General features: G+C 33.0%; 1 protein-coding gene across 2 annotated transcripts in view; it reads right to left on the reverse strand.

Moving 5' to 3' along the window:
* NCKAP1 (NCK associated protein 1) overlaps positions 1 to 18,829 on the reverse strand; it is a 79,175-nt gene that overhangs the window by 36,408 nt on the left and 23,938 nt on the right. The window contains exons 3-10 of one of the 2 annotated variants that reach the window (XM_037523669.1): positions 12,073 to 12,165; positions 11,829 to 11,885; positions 10,964 to 11,106; positions 10,492 to 10,582; positions 9,174 to 9,311; positions 7,496 to 7,544; positions 3,967 to 4,123; positions 2,535 to 2,591 (exon numbers count right to left, since the gene is read on the reverse strand). In XM_037523669.1, the coding sequence (XP_037379566.1) occupies positions 2,535 to 2,591; positions 3,967 to 4,123; positions 7,496 to 7,544; positions 9,174 to 9,311; positions 10,492 to 10,582; positions 10,964 to 11,106; positions 11,829 to 11,885; positions 12,073 to 12,165 (785 nt within the window). The remainder of the gene's footprint in view (positions 1 to 2,534; positions 2,592 to 3,966; positions 4,124 to 7,495; positions 7,545 to 9,173; positions 9,312 to 10,491; positions 10,583 to 10,963; positions 11,107 to 11,828; positions 11,886 to 12,072; positions 12,166 to 18,829) is intronic. The other variant, XM_037523671.2, reaches the window with a different exon arrangement.

Consider the following 18,829-nt stretch of genomic DNA (forward strand, 5'->3'; position numbering starts at 1 on the left):
TGTTCTTTTAAACCATGTTTGTTATTCTCCACCTATCAAAGTCCTACCCAGTCTTCAAGAAACCCAACCTTTCAAGAAGCATTTCTCATTATTCAGACATCCATTTCTGAATAATTTCTGCAATTTTACTGTTACATACCTTAGTGCTTTTAAAATGGACTGAGACATCCCTAACAGTAGCACTGTCCTACTGTATGTTTTGCCACCTACCCACATAAAAAAATCAATAAATATAGCTTAGTAAATATCTAATTATTCATATTCTCATTTATTAAGACTATTTCTAATAAATATAGGAAACTGACAAAACAAGAGTTATATAAGGATATTGGAATGAGATTTATTTGATGCTCAAAAATAGAAAGATGAGTAAAGGAATGAATAATCATAAATATCAATATACTTGGTATTTTAAAATCAAAGTACATATTAGAAAGAATTTATTCTCACATATTAACATGGAATCACAGAATGTTCTAAGTATTCCAGCTCCTCATACTATGCAAAATATACACTGTTTCAAGAAAAGCTTTAAAACTTAGATAGGCACATAAAATTAATGGTTATATTGCAAAACCAAGTGTAAGGAACATACACGAGAAATTTAGCTGTGACATAGCAGATCAGTTTTAGAACACATAGATTAAAATCATACCTGTCTATGTGACCTTAGGTTCCACCTCTCTATGTTTTAGTCTTTTATTTATAAAACAGGGATCATGATACCTGCCTCAAAAGATACATATCTTTTGTAATGCCTGATATATCGTACTTCTATAATGACAAGCTCATTTTTATCTGACAATAAAGTCACCTGGTGTAATATCTAAGAAGAAAATAATCAAATATTATTTTGTCTATTTCACTGGCTTGCTACAGGGAGTGTGTGTTGTTAACATCAAGAGAAAATATCTGGGCCTCCCCTGGTGGCTCAGCAGTTGAGCGCTGGGCTGCGCCTGCAGCCTCTGCAACGCCAGTTCGATCCCTGGCTGCCGGCAAGGGTCCCACATGGCTTGTAGACCTCTCCTGCCGCCCGCTGCTCCCCTCAGCAGTGTATTTCGTCAAGTCTGCCTGTTCTGGTCCCCACTCTGGCTCTGGTGAATTCTCTCACCCTCCCGCACTTCTGACTGTACCCAGTGTTTGTATAAATAAATCTTTTAAAAAAATCATGTTAAAAAAAAAAAGAGACAATATCTATAAAGCAGGATACTTGGTACATGCTAAGGATAGAAATTATTACTATTTAGAATAAGTTTGTAAATAAAGGGAGTAAAATTATCTTACTTTCAAAAGATCTTTGTAAAAGGTAGCTAAAACATGTATATGTCTATAATCTGGTCTATCTTGTGAAGAAGTAATAATCACATGTATTTCCATAAGTCAGAAAAAGAATTCTAATAAACTCCAAAAATGTATGTTATTTGTGCTAGAGTACGATTTTTTTCAGTACTCTAAGCACTTCATTCAAGTGGAAAAATATGCATGAGGAAATGCTGCAGCACAGATAGCAATGAATAAAGACAGCTTAAATTCTGAATATTCACCCTGTAGCCTAGTTTTATATTTCCATCTATGGCAAAAGTGTGACTGTCTTCTCTTGGTCTTGCAGAAATACCTAAATATCAAATAATGTTATCTTTTTTTTTTTTTTTTTTATAGAGGCATGTTTTATTTATTTATTTATTTTATTTGTTTGTTTGTTTTGTTTATACATGCACTGGGTACAGTCAGAAGCGCAGGAGGGTGAGAGAATTCACCAGAGCCAGAGCGGGGAGCAGAGCAGGCAGAAGGACAGAAGTACACTGCTAAGGGGAGCAGCGGGCGGCAGGAGGGGTCTGCGCCCCATGTGGAATCCTCCTCTGGTGGCAGGGGAGCAGCCGGGGATCGAACCGGTGCCGCAGAGGCTGCAGGCAGCTTCACAACCCAGCGCTCAACCGCTGCGCCACCAGGGAGGCCCCTCAAATAATGTTATCTTCATGTAACCAAGGCTCACTGGAGAAAATATTCTACACAAGTATAACATATGCATAATAAATGAGTGACATATCAAATTACTTATAATTATTTCATAAAGAAAACTGAGAAGTGTTCAAAGATCTTAAATACCCTACTTATTCATTTAAGTTTCCCATGTTTACTAATATAAGATTGGAGATAACAATCTGAAAGGTAAATACTATTTGGGAAAGTGTAAACATATATGAATTTTCATGAAATAGTATAAAAATCATCACACTTTACACAAGGTATTGACACAGAATCATATTGGCACTAAGAGACATGAATGATGTCTAAAATGAAAGTCGTTTGTATGATACTTCTTTAGAGTATTTTTATCAATACTTCAAAAATATTTAAAATCTGTCAGCACTAATTCCAAGGTTATGAGACATTAAAGTTATATAGTTATTTCTCATTGATTAAAAGTCCCCACATCTACTACTGTATCTTGCACAATAGTAATTTGCACTCACTTCAATAAAATAATGCATTAAGAAATTCTTGATTAAGGTCCCACAAATAAAACTACTTACGCATGTGACACAGCTGCCTCCTTGCATTCTCTTATATCATTAATACGTTTATTATAGCTATGGAAAGGGAAAATAAAAAACCAAAACCATGTTAACTAAATTTGATTACTAACTTTCAAAACAAATTAGTAAAATATTAAAAGACAATTAAAAATAACTTATTATCAACAGGAAAATTGGCCCTGAAAGTGGAAATGCATGCAACAAGACTACCTATATTCTTTCCTAGCACTCTATGTACAAAGTCAACTTTTGTAGATTTTATCAGTAAATTATTGGGGGAGAAGATAAGATTTCTTTAATGTCTCCAAGACACAGATATAGAAAGTTAAGGATAATGCCTAGGAAGCTAGACTTTTAATTCACATCCCAGGGTAACTCTCATGAACACTAAAATTTGAGACATGTTGGCTTAAATGGTTAGTGCGAGGCATATCCTTACTTTTTAAGTAACTAATAGATGCTTTATTTTATCTCAGTTTCACTGGGGCATTACTAAGTTGGATGTGAAATAAATGCAGATAAATTTCATTTCTATCTGAAGCTAAGAAGTACAATATAAGGGCCTCCCTGGTGGTGCAAGGGTTTAAGACGCAGCACTATGAAGCTATCCACAGCCACTGCAGCATGAGTTCGATCCCCGGCAGGGAGCTGACCCACATGGCGCAGCAGACCTCTCCTGACTCATCTGCTGCTCCCCTCAGCAGTGTATTTCTGTCAATCTGCCTGTTCTGCTCCCCACTCTGTCTCTGGTGAATCCTCTCACCTCCCCCCCACATACACACTTCTGGCCTGTACCCCAGTTCTTGTACGGATAAATAAATAAATCTTTTAAAAAAAGGAAGCATATTAAAAAAAAAAAAAAAAGAAGTACAACATAATTATTCAACACTTTCAGTTACAGGGGATCCCAGAATATTTTAGAGGCTCCTAATTTCAAAAGATTTCATAATTGCTACTAAGTCTGAAATGAACTTAGCTCATATACTAGCACAGAACTCAAAGAGAAAGAAATGTAGACATTAAAATTTTCAAGGACACAAATTTCTGAGATTTGTTTTTGAGGGAATGAATTTATAAATGAGTAATTTGGAAAACCTTCTTACTATAAGAAAACATGATTTTCTATTGTAGTGGTCTGTCTTGTATAATTGGTTATTATTTACAGAAGAGAATACAGCTTTCCTCTAAAATACAAGTTTTTAAAGGCAGGAATATTAGATATTTTAAACTATTACATTACCTGTAAAAAAAATGTGATTACCACCATATTGGCATGATTGTTATAATAAACTTGATGAGACTGATAAGATAGAAGGGTGCATCTTTTGGCATGATATTACCTTTTCTATTCCTGAAACCTTAAGATAATCCACTCACTAATCTCCTAACCATAAGCCTTTTCCAAAAAAGACAACTGAAAATGCCATACCCTCTTATGTTTACAAATAAGTCTTCTGCAGCTTTGTGAATGTGAAAAACTTCATCCCGAAAGAGAGAGAGGCAAGAGCTACTTTGAAGAGCTAGCTTCCAAAGGTTTAGTGCCGTTGCATCAGTATTTAGGATCCCATGACACAAAATAAAGCCAACTTTAAATAAAAACAAAAACAAATACAGATATTAAAAGTATTGCAAAGTTCTTTCAGTTACAGGCTATTTAAAATACAAAAATGTAAACACAATCACTAAATTGAATCTCACAAGTGACACTATATACATACAAGATGGCAATATTTTTTAAAATAGTTTTCTGTATTTTTACAAAATCAGTTCTTTGAACCCACAGTGACAAGAAAGGAAAAATTAAAAAAACATTTCACTCCTGGGATCTGAAATAATTTTAATAAATGAGTAAAAGACATTTTTAGAAATATTTATAAAATATTTTAAGCCAGAGACCAGAAGTTACCATTACAGCACAATCTTTAGTAGATAAAAACTAAAAATACATCTAATCCACATTGCTAACTCACAATAAATGAAAGAGTAATGACAGCCTCTCACATTTTCACAGTAAGGTATTTTTATTAAACAAGTCTTTTCACATAAATCACCTCATGTGATTATCCTGTATAGTGGAGTGAAAAAGTGGTATCTTTCTTTTACAGTTAAATAAATGAAGGTTCAGTGACTTGCTAAAGATATATTAGAGTTAGATGTAGGCCCAAGTGTTTACCCTTTAAGTCTAATATTTTTTCAATACATAATGCTGCTGCTCTCTATTACATAAATTCAAATATCTCTTTTACCCTTTGTTAGCTAATTTGGAATGCCTAAAAAAAATGTGTATCATCTTATATGTTTGTTGATGTCCTCCATATAACCCTCTAAACTGGAATCTCACCTAAGAAAATTATTGAATTATATTTAAAAGCCTGAATCAGTAACATATAACATGTCATTTACCTTTTTATTCTTAGTTTAACCCTTCATCTAAAAGTGTCACTACCCAAGCATGTTAATTCTCTAAGTTGGCATATATTGTGGGAATTATATATACAGAAGTATATTTCACTTCCTTGAATTTCCTAAAATACGTTTCATACAAGAGAGACTCTAAGTGTAAGCTAATCATTTGATGTGGTGCACAACCAAAGAAATGGAATATATGCATAAAGATTGAAAGATTCTCAAGAGAAACTTTGTTTAAACATTTTGGTCTTATATATTAACTCTACTCTAACCCTCTAAGTAAAGTTATATTTCACTTACTGTATTACACCTTATAGTAAACTTAGATTCACAAAATTGCTGCTGACAATAAAAAACTTTCCTGGATGTATCAATGGTTATACCATGGGTTGTCAAATATTTTACTTTTTCAAGATATGGATTACATTATGAATCAAAGTATAGTCACATGTTTATGACAGGATCAAAAATGGTAAATAAATTTAAAGGACATTCCAAGATTAGGATGGTTTGTAAATGAAACTACACATTAACCCTCCCTTCTCTACAAAAGTTCCAATGAAGGGACAGGAAAAAAAATGTTTTCTTTTGTTTTTAAATTTTAAGCCATAAAAATGTTACAGAGCAACTGTAGGCCAATACTACACAAGAAAGTTGGGGAAAATCACTGAAGGTAGAAAGTACATAAAGCCCAATAATCAATGTAAAGAGAAATCAAGGAACTAGTAATCCAAAACACCCAAAAGAATTCTTTCCCAAGAACTAAAATACATTTCATACAAGAGAGACTCTAAGTGTAAGCTAATCATTTGATGTGGTGCGCAACCAAAGATATGGAATATATGCATAAAGAGTTCTTTCCCAAGAACTCTTTAGTTCAACCAAAAGAACAAGAATTGACCCTAAAAAGAACATCAAGATAAACTGTCCAATAAATGTATTCCAAATAGTAAAATCCCCAACATTCCAGACCCTCAAAATCTCTTGGCCCCAGGCATAATCAAGACTAGTAATTTTCAAACTTCAGCTTGATTCAGAATCACCATGAAAGCTTTTTAAATCATAGATTGCAGCTCTGATTCAGTAGATCTCGGGCAGAGATCTAGACTCTGCATATCTAAGATCCAAGATGATATTTCTGCCTTTCCTCGAATGAAAGAAGACAATCTTCTGTAGAAAAGTCTTAGTGTGGGTACTGGTGTTAAAAAGAGAAGCACAACCTTTGAGGTAACTATTAATCTCTATAGTAGTTCTACTTAAGGTTCAAATACATGAAAGCAGCAAAACATAGAGTAAAACCTTCCTTTGGCAACTGGGATCATCTCAAATTTGTCCATGCCCACCTAACTTCTACTAGGGTAGTCAGTTTCGGACTCATCTCACTGCTCAGCAACTAGCATTCTTATTTACGGAAAATACTGGAGAGAAATAGTCATATATAACTCAGAAGGTCACCAGGCCACCTAACTCTACTAATCACTTTCAGTCATACATACTTAAACATAAACCAACCAAGGATCACCAAACATTTAATTTAAGCAAAATGAATACCCTGAAAGCGATGGGTTTTCAACTAAAAAAAAAAATGAAAATCTTAATATAGAAGAAAATAAATACATCACAATTCTGATCAATATAAAAACTGTAATTAATAAAAATTGCTAAGGACAGATGTGCTAAATTTCTCCTCATTCATACCAATAACAATGCTAAAGGGCCAGAGCATAAATTAAGTAAAGAAATAGAGTTTTTAGAAACATTCATAAACATTTGATAATGATTTATGAGTAGAAATCTAATAATCTAATTGTTAGATAAAACTGAATATATTAATTAAAAATGTAGATTTTATTTTGTGTCTTTGCTTATTATTTTACTTCTGGTATTTTATAAAAGCATCAATACAAACAATATTGAAAAAAGAATACCCCAGTCCTTTATTCTCATTGATATATACTATAATTTGATGTCACCAAATAGTATCTAAAAGTTATTAAACCAAGAAATAAGAACTGTAAGAACTAAAAAACATAAAATGCTCAATATTATTCCCCTCACCCAGTAGACCTAGGGGTGGTAGAAGGAATATTAAAGAAATTCTCACCCTGTATTATAGCTATATGTCTGTATCTAGTTCCCCCATAGTTTGTGAACTTCTTAGGAACAAAACCAGTAATATTATCCCCAGTGGATTTGAAAAGCTACCAGCATACGCACTGAAGCAAATTAAAACCAAAACGTACCTTAAATAAATAAATCCAACACTTTAGAAAATCATTTAAAAAACCCTGAGTTTTGAAGTTTATGTTGAAATGCAATATAATACAGACCATCAGCCTTATAATTAATTAGCCTAGCTTTGTCACATATCAGCTGAGTGAACTAGGCATTAGAGTCCTCTTTTATATGACAGATCTAATGGTGTCAATGTGATGACTGAATGAGATTTACAATGCACACAGAAGGTTTAGAACAGTGCATAGCATAGAAGTGATTCATGTTACTTGTTTTATTTTTCTAAAATTAAAAACTTGACCAATTTTACTTACAGATAATCCATTTTTCCATTGCATCCAAAGAGAGATATTCACAAGGCATCTTAAAAACAGAAAATATAAATTTGTGGTTACAAGAAATCTTTTTTTAAAAAAAAATCTCATATTGAGTCACCCTCCTCCTCTTCCTCCTGAAAATCCCTACTACTCAAATGTCACCACAACAAATTGGAAAAGTCGGATAAAAATTTTATAACCTATATTTAAACTTGCAGTTCACAAAAGTTATTTGACAGTTGTGCCTTCTTCACATTTACATACCATGAAACCTCTTTTAAAAAGTATGTTGCTAAATTGTGTTCAATCAAGTAAAAGACAACTGCCCAACCTCCCAAGTCTATTTCAGTTTGCAGTATAAAGGATAAAGGATAAATTTATAGTCAAGTTAAAAAAGATTTACATACATAGATGCTCACTGTCTCACCTAAATAACTATACATGTATATTCTACATATCCTTAACAGCTATGTTCATATACATAAAAATCTATAAAGAAATAGAATATAAAAATAATTTTTGCTACAAAAGGATACCATATCCCTATGTTTATTGCAGCACTATTTACAATAGGAAAGATATGGAAACAACCCAAATACCCAAAAATATATATATACATTGTGTATATATACATTGTGTGTATATATACACAATGGAATATTACTCAGCAATCATAAAAGATAATTTCATGCCAGTTGCAGCAACATGGATGGAGCTTGATGGGATTACGACCAGTGGAAAAAAGCAAGAAAGAAAAAGTATCAGATGGTTTCACTTATAGGAGGAACGTAGGAGAACCAAATAAGGGATAAGTAAAAAAAAAAAATTATAATTAAAAAACAAAATTTACAGGCAACTACAAATGAGAGACATTCTGCAGGGGAGGGGGATCAAAACGGGAGGGAAGAACACGAGGGACTCTGGTGATAGTGCATGGGTGAATTGGTGCTCTTCCTTGTGCTCTTCCTTCCTATGTTTTTTTTTTCTTTAAGATTTATTTATTTAAGTATACAAGAACTAGGGTGTAAGCCAGAGGTGCTGGGGGGTGAGAGGATTCACCAGAGAGTGGGGAGAAGAACAGGCAGATCTACTGCAATATACTATTGAGGGGAGCAGAGGGCGAGGCAGGAGGTCTGCTGTGCCATGTGGGTAGCTCCCTGGCCCACAGGGGATTGAACTTGTGCTGCTGCAGTTACTGGTGATAGCTTGATAGCACTGTCTTTAACCCCTGTGCCACCAGAGAGGCCCTCTTCCCTCCTATGTTTTGACCCATCTCTCCTCCTCCCCTGCTATAAACCTCAGATCTATGTCAGCTTGCATGTTTTGTTTTTTTCTTGACCCTTTGTTCTATTTGCCTATATTCCACATACAAGTGAAACCATCCAATATTTATCTTTTTCCTTCTGACTTACTTTGCCTAGCATAATCCCTTCCAACTCCATCCATCAAAGCAAACTTTTAAAGACACATACTACTAACTGTATTAACTTGGCACCAGTATCTAGAAATAAAAAATACTGAAAAAAATGAATTAACTACACAGCATTTTACAATCAACTTCACTGATAGTCTAATACTAATTAAGAAGAAAAATAGCAACAGACTAGTTAACGATATTTTTCAAGATATCAATTTTATTTCCATTCAAAAAAGGAAAAATAAAATAAAGTCATACAGTATCAGACTGTGCAGGATTAAGCATTGTACTGGGTGCACTGATGAGACTCAATAGCTGGGCATTTCTCCACTGGTCAGCTGAAAGATTCCTTCGTGGATATACCATCTGAAGGGAAATTAGTGCATCTGAAAGAGACTAAATAAAGTAGGAAAAAAGAAAGCTGAAGAATAAATTTTTTTTCTTTCCTTCTTTTCCATTTAAATTCCAGCTACCACTGCTATATATTTCTAATTGTATCATCATAAAACAAGAGAGCCTAATTACGATTATGCTCCATATATCTAAAATGGATCCCTGCTTCCCTCCTCTGATTTAATTTTCTTTATTTCATGAAAGCACACAGATCCTGCATTCCTCAGCAATAGCATAGCTAAGGAAATCATGTTACTTTCTTAAGATTAAATTCTTGGAGTTAACATACGTCAAAAAAAAAAAAACCCCAAAATACATTTAAAAAAAAAGGCACAGATTCATACAAAACAGCACGTATTAACATGTAACTTTCATTATGCGAAGAGAACAATGGACCAAGACACTAATATCCTGGGCATTAGCTCTCATTTTCCACTATTACTGACAAGTGGTTTATATCTTGTCATGTGACTTCTCTAGCCTTCAACTCCTAATTTATAAATAGTGAGGATATATAAGATGCCTATAAATTTCCTTGATGTGTTTAGAAACTATCACTCTTTGAGTCAGTGCTACAGCAAAGAAGCCATAATGGCAAGACTCCTTGAAACTTAAATAATTTCATTAAGAACTATTTATTAATCTATCTTAAAAGAGAGACATTCCAATTATTTCCACAAAAGTTCTATAATTTTTTTTCTTCATAAAGAGGCTGTACTATGACAGCTAAATTATTAAGCACTACATCTAAAAACCCTTTATAAAATAACTCATTTAATTTCCACAACCATAAGAAATAGTACAATTATTAACCCATTTTACAAATAAGAAAACTGAGGTTTAATGAGGATGATTAAGTTAACTTGCTTAAGATTCAAATTTAGAAACTGGCAAAGTTGGGAGTACAACTTTGCATATGAGTAAAAGGTAGACATTCTTGAATACTACACTTCATTATCTCTACATGCTATACGTAATCAAACACCTATAATAAATCAATATATTCTGAGTTTCTATATACTATTTGCAATCTAATTCATTGACTCTCAGGTTCACCATCAGATGAAACTAAGTATACTTATTATTCATATGCCATTATTTTTCCTAAAATAAGTATATCAATAACTATCACTGCTAAGCGATCTCATATGCATATTAAAGAATACCTAAAAACAGCTCTCACCTTGCTATGGGGTACAAATTCTTCCATCATCTTCTTTAAAGGGTTTTCATAATCCACAATCATCTGACCAAGGCGTGGGTATTCTCGGTCACTTAAAATAGATATTAAACATCACTGAATTATAAGCCATCAAATGAGAATTTCACAAATTTATTTATTAAAGATCTATTTATTTATGCATACAAGAGCTGGGATGTAGGCCAGAGGTGCGACGGGAGGGGGAAGTATGGAGTGGGAGGATTCACCAGCGATAGAGTGGAGAGCAGAACAGGTAGACTGACTGAAATACACTGCTGAGGGGAGAAGTAGGAGAGACAGAAGAGCTCTGCTGCTGCGCCATGTAGGTTAGCACCCTGGCCGGGGGATCAAATTCGTGCTGCAGTGGCTACCGAAAGCTCCATAGTGCTGAGACTTAACCCCTTGCATCACCAGGGAGGCCCCCTTCACAAAGATTTTTATAATGCAGGTTTACCTTGCTCCATGGGTCATTTCATGAGCATAATTGTATAATCCAATGATTGCTTTCCTTTCTTCAATTCGAGATAGCAGTATCATTAGTGTTGTATATGTTATGATCAAATCTAAGTAGTTCTTTGTTAAATCAAAGTTTACAGTCTAGAAAAAAAAGTTTAAATCCTTTCTTATTTCACAACCTTTTGAACATACAAACATATACATGGAAGTTAATGAAAGCTAATAATTTTCTATTGATTTTATCCCTATGGCTAAAAATCTACCTAATACCTTTCATCAAAACATGTCTAAAATTTGGAAGTTACAGATAACTGTTTGTGACACAATTTGATGGATGAAAACATTTGTGATCACTCTATTCAAACTCACAAGTTTAAAAATGTGAACAAAACCAGAAAAATAAGAAACGCTGAAGTCAATCTCACTAAGTAAGAAAAAAAAGTATTAGATAAATTACAAAGTAAAAAGGTTTGCTATTAAATCAATGGAGACAATCTTCACTTTGATTTCCTATATCAATTATGATCTAAGAAAAATTCTATCAAGCATACCTTTTACACAGAAAAATAGTACCTCAATTTTAAAATACTAAAATCAACTACTTCACAATTTGTATAAAACTTATACTTACTTATAAAACTTATACTTACCTATAAAACTTATACTCAGCAACAATCAAATAAATGAGTAGAAACAGACAACACAATCTAACTCCTTACTTTTAAAAATAGCTACAAAAGAAGCTAAATGAACAATGCTAAATCATTAGATGCCAGTCATATAAACTTACTCTAAAGAAAAGTACTTGGTACCCTTAATTCTACTGGAATCAGACAGGAAATTTTTCTGAAAATGACACTTACAATATCAAAGAAGACTTGGCAAACATCAATAGTGTTCAGTAATTCACAAACATGGTCCTGAAAATAAAGGTTTAATTAGCTTAATATTTTATCTACATAAAATTAAATTCAGAAAACACAGAAACAAAATATATTGTAAATTTTAGCTCTGGAGTTATTTTTTGCAAATGATAAAGCAATTTATACTATTGACAAATATCCAAATCTACCTTGAAATGTTAAATTTTATAATTTAAGTACATACCTTAAATTCCATAACATCTACAAATGTGAAGTAATACAATGCAAGATTTTTCAGAATCTCTGATTTTTCTTTCTGTAATTGTGCTAGCTGTTGCTGTAAAAACAAAATTAGAATGTGTTGTTGACAGAAAACAGAAATATTTAATTTTACTACAAACTATCTTCTTTTATGATTGCTATATGGAAGCACTAGTTTTTAGAACAACACTTCTAAATGATTAAGGCGTTCTTAAAAAAACCAAATATTTGATACAGCAACTGCTACAGTGATCAGCAACTGATAGTGTGAGGCTATAAAATGAATCAAAGCAGATTAGTACCAAACTACACTACTATTAAGGAAAACTGGAAAATGTTAGGAAGAAATTATCAAATGAAATCTTTAAAAAAAATAAAACCAATTCATGGGCATGATCACATTACTAGAAGTGGGAGGGGGGGTAAAAAAGGAAAACATTATAACTTACACTACAAAAAACAATATTCTTTATAAATTTGAAACTTACCAAAAAGTACATCCAGGTAAAGCCACGTTAAGCATGCAAAATAAAATGTAGATACAAACATAAAATACAGTAACGGTTCCCTGACCAGATTCACAAACACAATAATACATTAAATGAAAGCAAAAATCACAACAACAAAAAAGAAATGAGAAATAAGCAAAACTAGAATTAAAACACTGGTAAACATATAAAAGAGGAAAATGTGAATACAAAAGACATTATTTCGATCAACTACATTATTAAATTTACAAGAGTTCCCTAAGTCTTCTTTTTAAAACAACTAATATAATTATTTAAAACATTCAGCCATATTTAATGCCCTAGATCATAAAACTGCCAGAATTCCAATAAATCACCTAGAACCTTGATGGTCTGAGCACAATCTACAGAATAGCAACTTCTACATCATTTAGGAGCTTATTAAAAAAGCAAATCTCAGGCTCACCCCAGACCCACAGAATCAAAATGTGCCCAGGTATTCTGAATGCAAATTAAATACCTGAGAAGTACTTTGTAGGCCAGAAAGACATTTAAATAAACAATTAAGTCTGGAAAACCAATGAAAACAGAGAGTCTCATTACTTCTCAATGCAGGCAAATTAAGACACTACTTATAATAATGTGTAACTGTTTTTGGCTTTATCCATGAAAGTAGTTTACTTTATTTTGAACAATATATTTATTTCAAAAACAATTCTGTGTTACAGAGAGCAGGATGGTGGTTTCCAGAGGGGAGATGAGAAGCAGGGTGGGCACAATGGGTGAACTGGATCAATAGGTACAAACTTCCAGTTATAAAATAAATAAATCATGGGGATGTAATTACAGCATAATGACTATAGTCAATATTGCATTACATAGTTGAAGTTGTTAAAAGAGTAGATCTTGAAGAAAGTTTCACAAGGAAAAAAAATGTGACTTTCTATGGTGACAGATGGTAACTTACAGTGTGATCATTTAGCAATGGATACAAATATTAAATCATTATTTTGTACACCAGAATGAATATAAATGTTATATATCAATTATACTTCAACAAAAAACTTCTATATTTATGACACACTTTTAATCATAACCATTCACAGCATCAAGCAGTTATTTAAAAAATCATTCTATTTCCTCAGATTATACTACCTTTATTAGAACCAACCTTTAACATTTTATGATTAAGTATCAGTCTTTTCTCATACTTTTGAGTACTTTAAATTCAAGTTTTGCAATACAAACAGGGAAAGTAGACTCATGACAATACGTTAAGAAGTGTAACTCAGAGAAAAACTGAAAATTTTCCTCTAAGGTCAAGTGCTAGACAGGATGTCCATTTTCACAACTCCTATTCAACACACTACTGGAAGTCCTAGCTAGAGAGAGCAATCAGGCAAGAGTTAAGACATAAAAGGAATTCAAACTGGGACAGAAGAAGTACCACTATTACTGTTTGCAGGATGTCATGGTAATATACAAAGAAAACTGTAAGGACTCCACTAAAAAACTATTAGCAACAATAAATCAATACAGTAAAGCTCAGGTTACAAAAGCAACATACAAAACTCAACTGTGTTCCTATATGTAAACAATGAACTAAAAGAAATCAAGAAAACAATCCCCTTTACTATCACATCAAAAAAGCATTAAATATTTAAGAGTAACTTTTTTTTAAGAGTAAGCGTCTTTCAATTTCAGTGTTCTATTTTGGGCAAAAAATGACCATGTAACCAGCTTATTATGGACCTTAATGATCTTTATACAAACCCTCATTTTAAACAGTAAGAACTCAGTGCCCACACAACTTAAAAAACCTTTCCAAAGTTGCATAATTACTTAATGACAGGCTCCTGAATGAAAAATCTCACCTCTTATTCCTAATAAAATACTGTTTCTTTTCTTTTTTTTTTTTCATGAAAGCAATCTAGCAATTTACTGGGAAAACTAAATGCACTTATTTGTTTTCTATGAACATGGAAATTTTTTGTTGCCTTTTATTGCCTATTCTTTCTACCATCTTACATATCCATCATCTCTCTTTTTATTAATAAATATGGTCTAATTTCTCATTAACTTTATATTTACCTCCTATGCACACACACACACACACACACACACACACACATATATAAAACTAGTGGCTACAAGTACTATAAAAACATCAAACAGCTAACGAATGTCTGAATTCAAAATAATAGTCAACTTTTCAAATCCCCATACAATCCAGCCCTAATTTACCTTTCTAGTCTGAATTCCCCCAGTACTATTCACACATTATACACAGTAGTCAAAACAAACAATTCACTATTTTCTACATACAGTTCATGTTTTCCTTACTATTTCCTCTACTGACGTGCCCAAATTCCATCACTTATACAGAACAATAATTTAATATTACAGAACAGAAAAATACTATTTATTTTAAAAGATTTATTTATTTGTGCATACAAGATCTGGGGTACAGGCCAGAGATACAGGGGGTGAGAGGATTCACCAGAGACAGAGTGGGGAACAGAACAGGCAGACTGACTGAAATAGATTGCTGAGGGGAGCAGTGGGCAAGTCAAGAGTTGTGGCTTCACCATGTGGGGTGCTCCCTGGCTGGCCAGGGTGCTGCAGAGGCCATAGATTGCTTCATAGTGAGTGCTTAACCCTTTGTGCCACCAGGGAGGCCCAGAAAAATATTATTTTAAGAATTGTTTCTCTGTTAACACTTTAAAGCATATCATGTAATTCAAAGATCAATTGCATTAGCAAAATACACAATATTTTTTGGTATTGAATAGTGTATAATGCTTTCATTATAATGTCTATCAATCATTATTCTTAATATTCAATTAAAACATGTATAAGCTTAATAATAAACAGGATAAACATTAGTCATACAGACTGCAAAATAAAAATCATATCTTTGCACTAGAAAATTTTGGTAATTATGGGCCTCCCTGCTGGCCTAGGGGTTAAGTCTCAGCACTATTACCTCTATAGCCTGAGTTCAATCCATGGCCCACGAGCTAACCCACATATAGCTCAGAAGACCTCACTTCCCTTGCCTCCCACTGCTCCCCTTAAGAGTGTATTTCAGTATATCCACCTGTTCTGCTTCCCACTCTGTATCTGGTGAATCCTCTCATCCCCCTGCACCTCTGGCTTACACCCCAGTTCTTCTATGCAAAAATAAATTGAAACATTTTTGGTAATTAATTTTTGTGTAATTAAGAAATATTTCCCACACAAAGCATCTAAAAAATTAATTGAATGTAGTATTTACTAATTATCTTTCCAAGAAAAAGGAATGGCAAATTGCAAGAGACCAAAACTTAAGACACAGATATTCAACCCAAAATAATTACATAGTTCTTTATATACCTATTTCAATCATTACCTTCTTTCATTACTGAAATATCAAAAAATTTCTCTTGAGCTAATTTATGCTAATCACATAGCTCACTTGCTCACTTCACTTCCCTTCAAAGGAGCCACTGTTGAACACTATGTAAAATGGCCTCATCCTGTGTACACTCTAACTCCTTGTTTTCTATTTCTTCCTACCTTATCTCCAAATAAGAGTACATATTTATTCACTTTAGTTTTCTAACATCTCAACTTAAATTTAAATCCCCTGAGGACAAGGAGGTTTATATCATTTTCTGATATATCTAAAGCATCTAGAACACTGACACATAGTATGTATACATTATATATAAATAAACGGTTCTCAAGTTTCTCAACATGAGAGTAATGAAAGGTGCCCTTAATTTTTAAATTGCACTGTTGATTAAAAATGAATGCAATAAAATTTGTGTCTGAAATGAGTTTATATACCCTATATTAAAGTGGCAATTTAATACCTTGAGCAAATCTGAAGTTGGGTAAATTATTTTATTACATCCTTCTAAGACAGGAACGTATAAAACAAAGAAATAAGAGATACCTAAGAGAATGACATATTCATATCACATATAAGCAAATTTACTAAAATAGTCTGAAATCTAAGTTAACACAAATATTAGTATTTTTATAAAAGGTCCAACTTTGTAGGACTTCCCTCTTACTGTATACAAAAATGATTCGAATGTCAGTCCAAATTTCAGAAATGTGTTTTTTCAAGTGTAACATAGTAAATCAATTTTAGGAAAAGTTATCTGAGCACTTGCATAGTAAATAAGCTGTACTGAACATTTAAGATTTGCTGCTAAATCTAATACTTTTCATTGCTATGGAAAAAGTAATTTTTATCATGGTAAATATGCATAACAAAAAAATTGGTAAAATTTTTAATCATTTTTAAATGTACAGGTTACAGCTCAATGGTACACTTAAAAATACAATTGTATTATTGTGGAACTATCATCCCCATCTATCTCCAAAATTTTTTCATCTTCCCATTCAAAGTATTTTTTTATATACATTTTACAGATAAAGAAACAAACTAGAAGAGGGCAAGATGCCAATCCAAATCTATTGATATCAGATTTCAAACTTCAAACTCTTAAAGATTCAACATTCAAGTTGCCATACGATATTAAAGTAGTGTAGTTACAAAACATGCTTAAAACTTTTCTTTTCAGAAAAATTATATTTACCTGTAGCTTCATCTATTTCATATACCAAAGCCTCTTAACTCCTCTAATTCATTTTATATATTAAAGTGATCTTTCTCAAGTTTACATTGATAATCATCTTTTAAAATTATTTCTGAAAAGTTAAGAAGTTTTATACTTTAATGAACATGAAAGACAAAACAATTAAAGGTTGTGTCCATGCTTCTTTGCAGTAGGTCTTTATTGTTCCTCTAATCAACAGTTATAATCTATTTTCCCATTTATAATCTTGGCTGGCTTTTATGACTCAGCTTTGACCAACAGAAAACGTAAGTGACACTACTGAATCCTCACAGTTTCAGATTTTGTTCTTTTTGAAACAATGCCCTAAGTGCCATGTATGAATAATTCTGAAATATCATATGATATTCAAGAAAGATTTAGCATCCTGCTATCATAGTTGGGCCTGCCCTCTAGATAACCCACCAACTGAATGTAACTATGACTGTAGGCTGGTGAGAACAGCAGAGAATTGCTTAGTCAACCCACAGCATGATAAGAAATACACAGTTGCTTTAAGCACAGTAAGTTTTGAGTTAATTGGCTATATAACACTAGGTAACTGAAACAAGGATTAATAATAAAGTTCAGCAAAACAAATTAAAATAATCTCTATTTCACCACCAAAGCACATTAACTTACATCGGGAAAAATCTTAAAAATTTAAAATTTCTGGTAAGCTGAATGAAACTAATTTTAGTACTAAAAAATCACTAATTACATATGACAGTATAGTGCAGATTATAGGGTGTTAACACCTTTACATAAAAGCACACAGCAAGTAGATGGAGGGTGAGCAAAATGGGTTAAGGATGTTAAAAAAAAGCTACCTCACTGTATTAACAATATTTAATGATTAACAATATAATGGTCCCATTTTCCATAATAAATGGAAATAAAATGAAGCATGTCCCTTTTATTCAATTTTAATAATTTTTAAAAACATTTCATTATCCTAAAATAGTCCCTTGTGCTTATTTACATTTAATACTGCTCTCATTCCCAGCCTCAAGCAACTACTGATCTTCGTTCTGTTTCAACAGATTCTTTTTCTAGATATTTCCTATAAAATGGATCATACAATATCTACCTTTCTGTATCTAGTTCTTTCACTTAGTCTAATGATTTTGGAATTTATCCATGCTGTTATGTGTATCAGTAGCTCATTCCTTTTAATTGCTGAATAGTATTCCAACAAACGAATATGCTCCATTTTGTTTCTTTATTCATTAGTTGATAAGCATGTGAATTGCTTCTGGTTTTAGGCTATTATGAATAATGAATGCTGGGCCTCCCCGGTGGCACAGCGGTTGAGCTCTGGGTTGTGAAACTGCCTGCAGCTTCTGCAGCGCGGGTTCGATCCCCGGCTGCTGGGCGAGGGTCCCACATGGCGCGCGGACCTCTCCTGCTGCTCACTGCTCCCCTCAGCAGTGTACTTCGTCCATCTGCCTTCCCATCTGCCTGTTCTGTTTCCCGCTCTGGCTCTGGTGATTTCTCTCACCCTCCCGCGCTTCTGACTGTACCCAGTGCTTGTATAAATAAAATAAATAAATCTTAAAAAAAAAAAAAATGAATGCTGCTATAAACATCTTTATGTGGCCATGTATTTTCTTTTTTTCTTGGAAAGGTTCCTAGAAGTAGATCTGCTTCCTTCTAAGTACTC

Source organism: Talpa occidentalis, unplaced genomic scaffold (genome assembly GCF_014898055.3).
Source record: "Talpa occidentalis isolate TD23 unplaced genomic scaffold, MPIMG_talOcc4v2.1 talOcc4.3, whole genome shotgun sequence".
Lineage (NCBI taxonomy): Eukaryota > Metazoa > Chordata > Mammalia > Eulipotyphla > Talpidae > Talpa > Talpa occidentalis.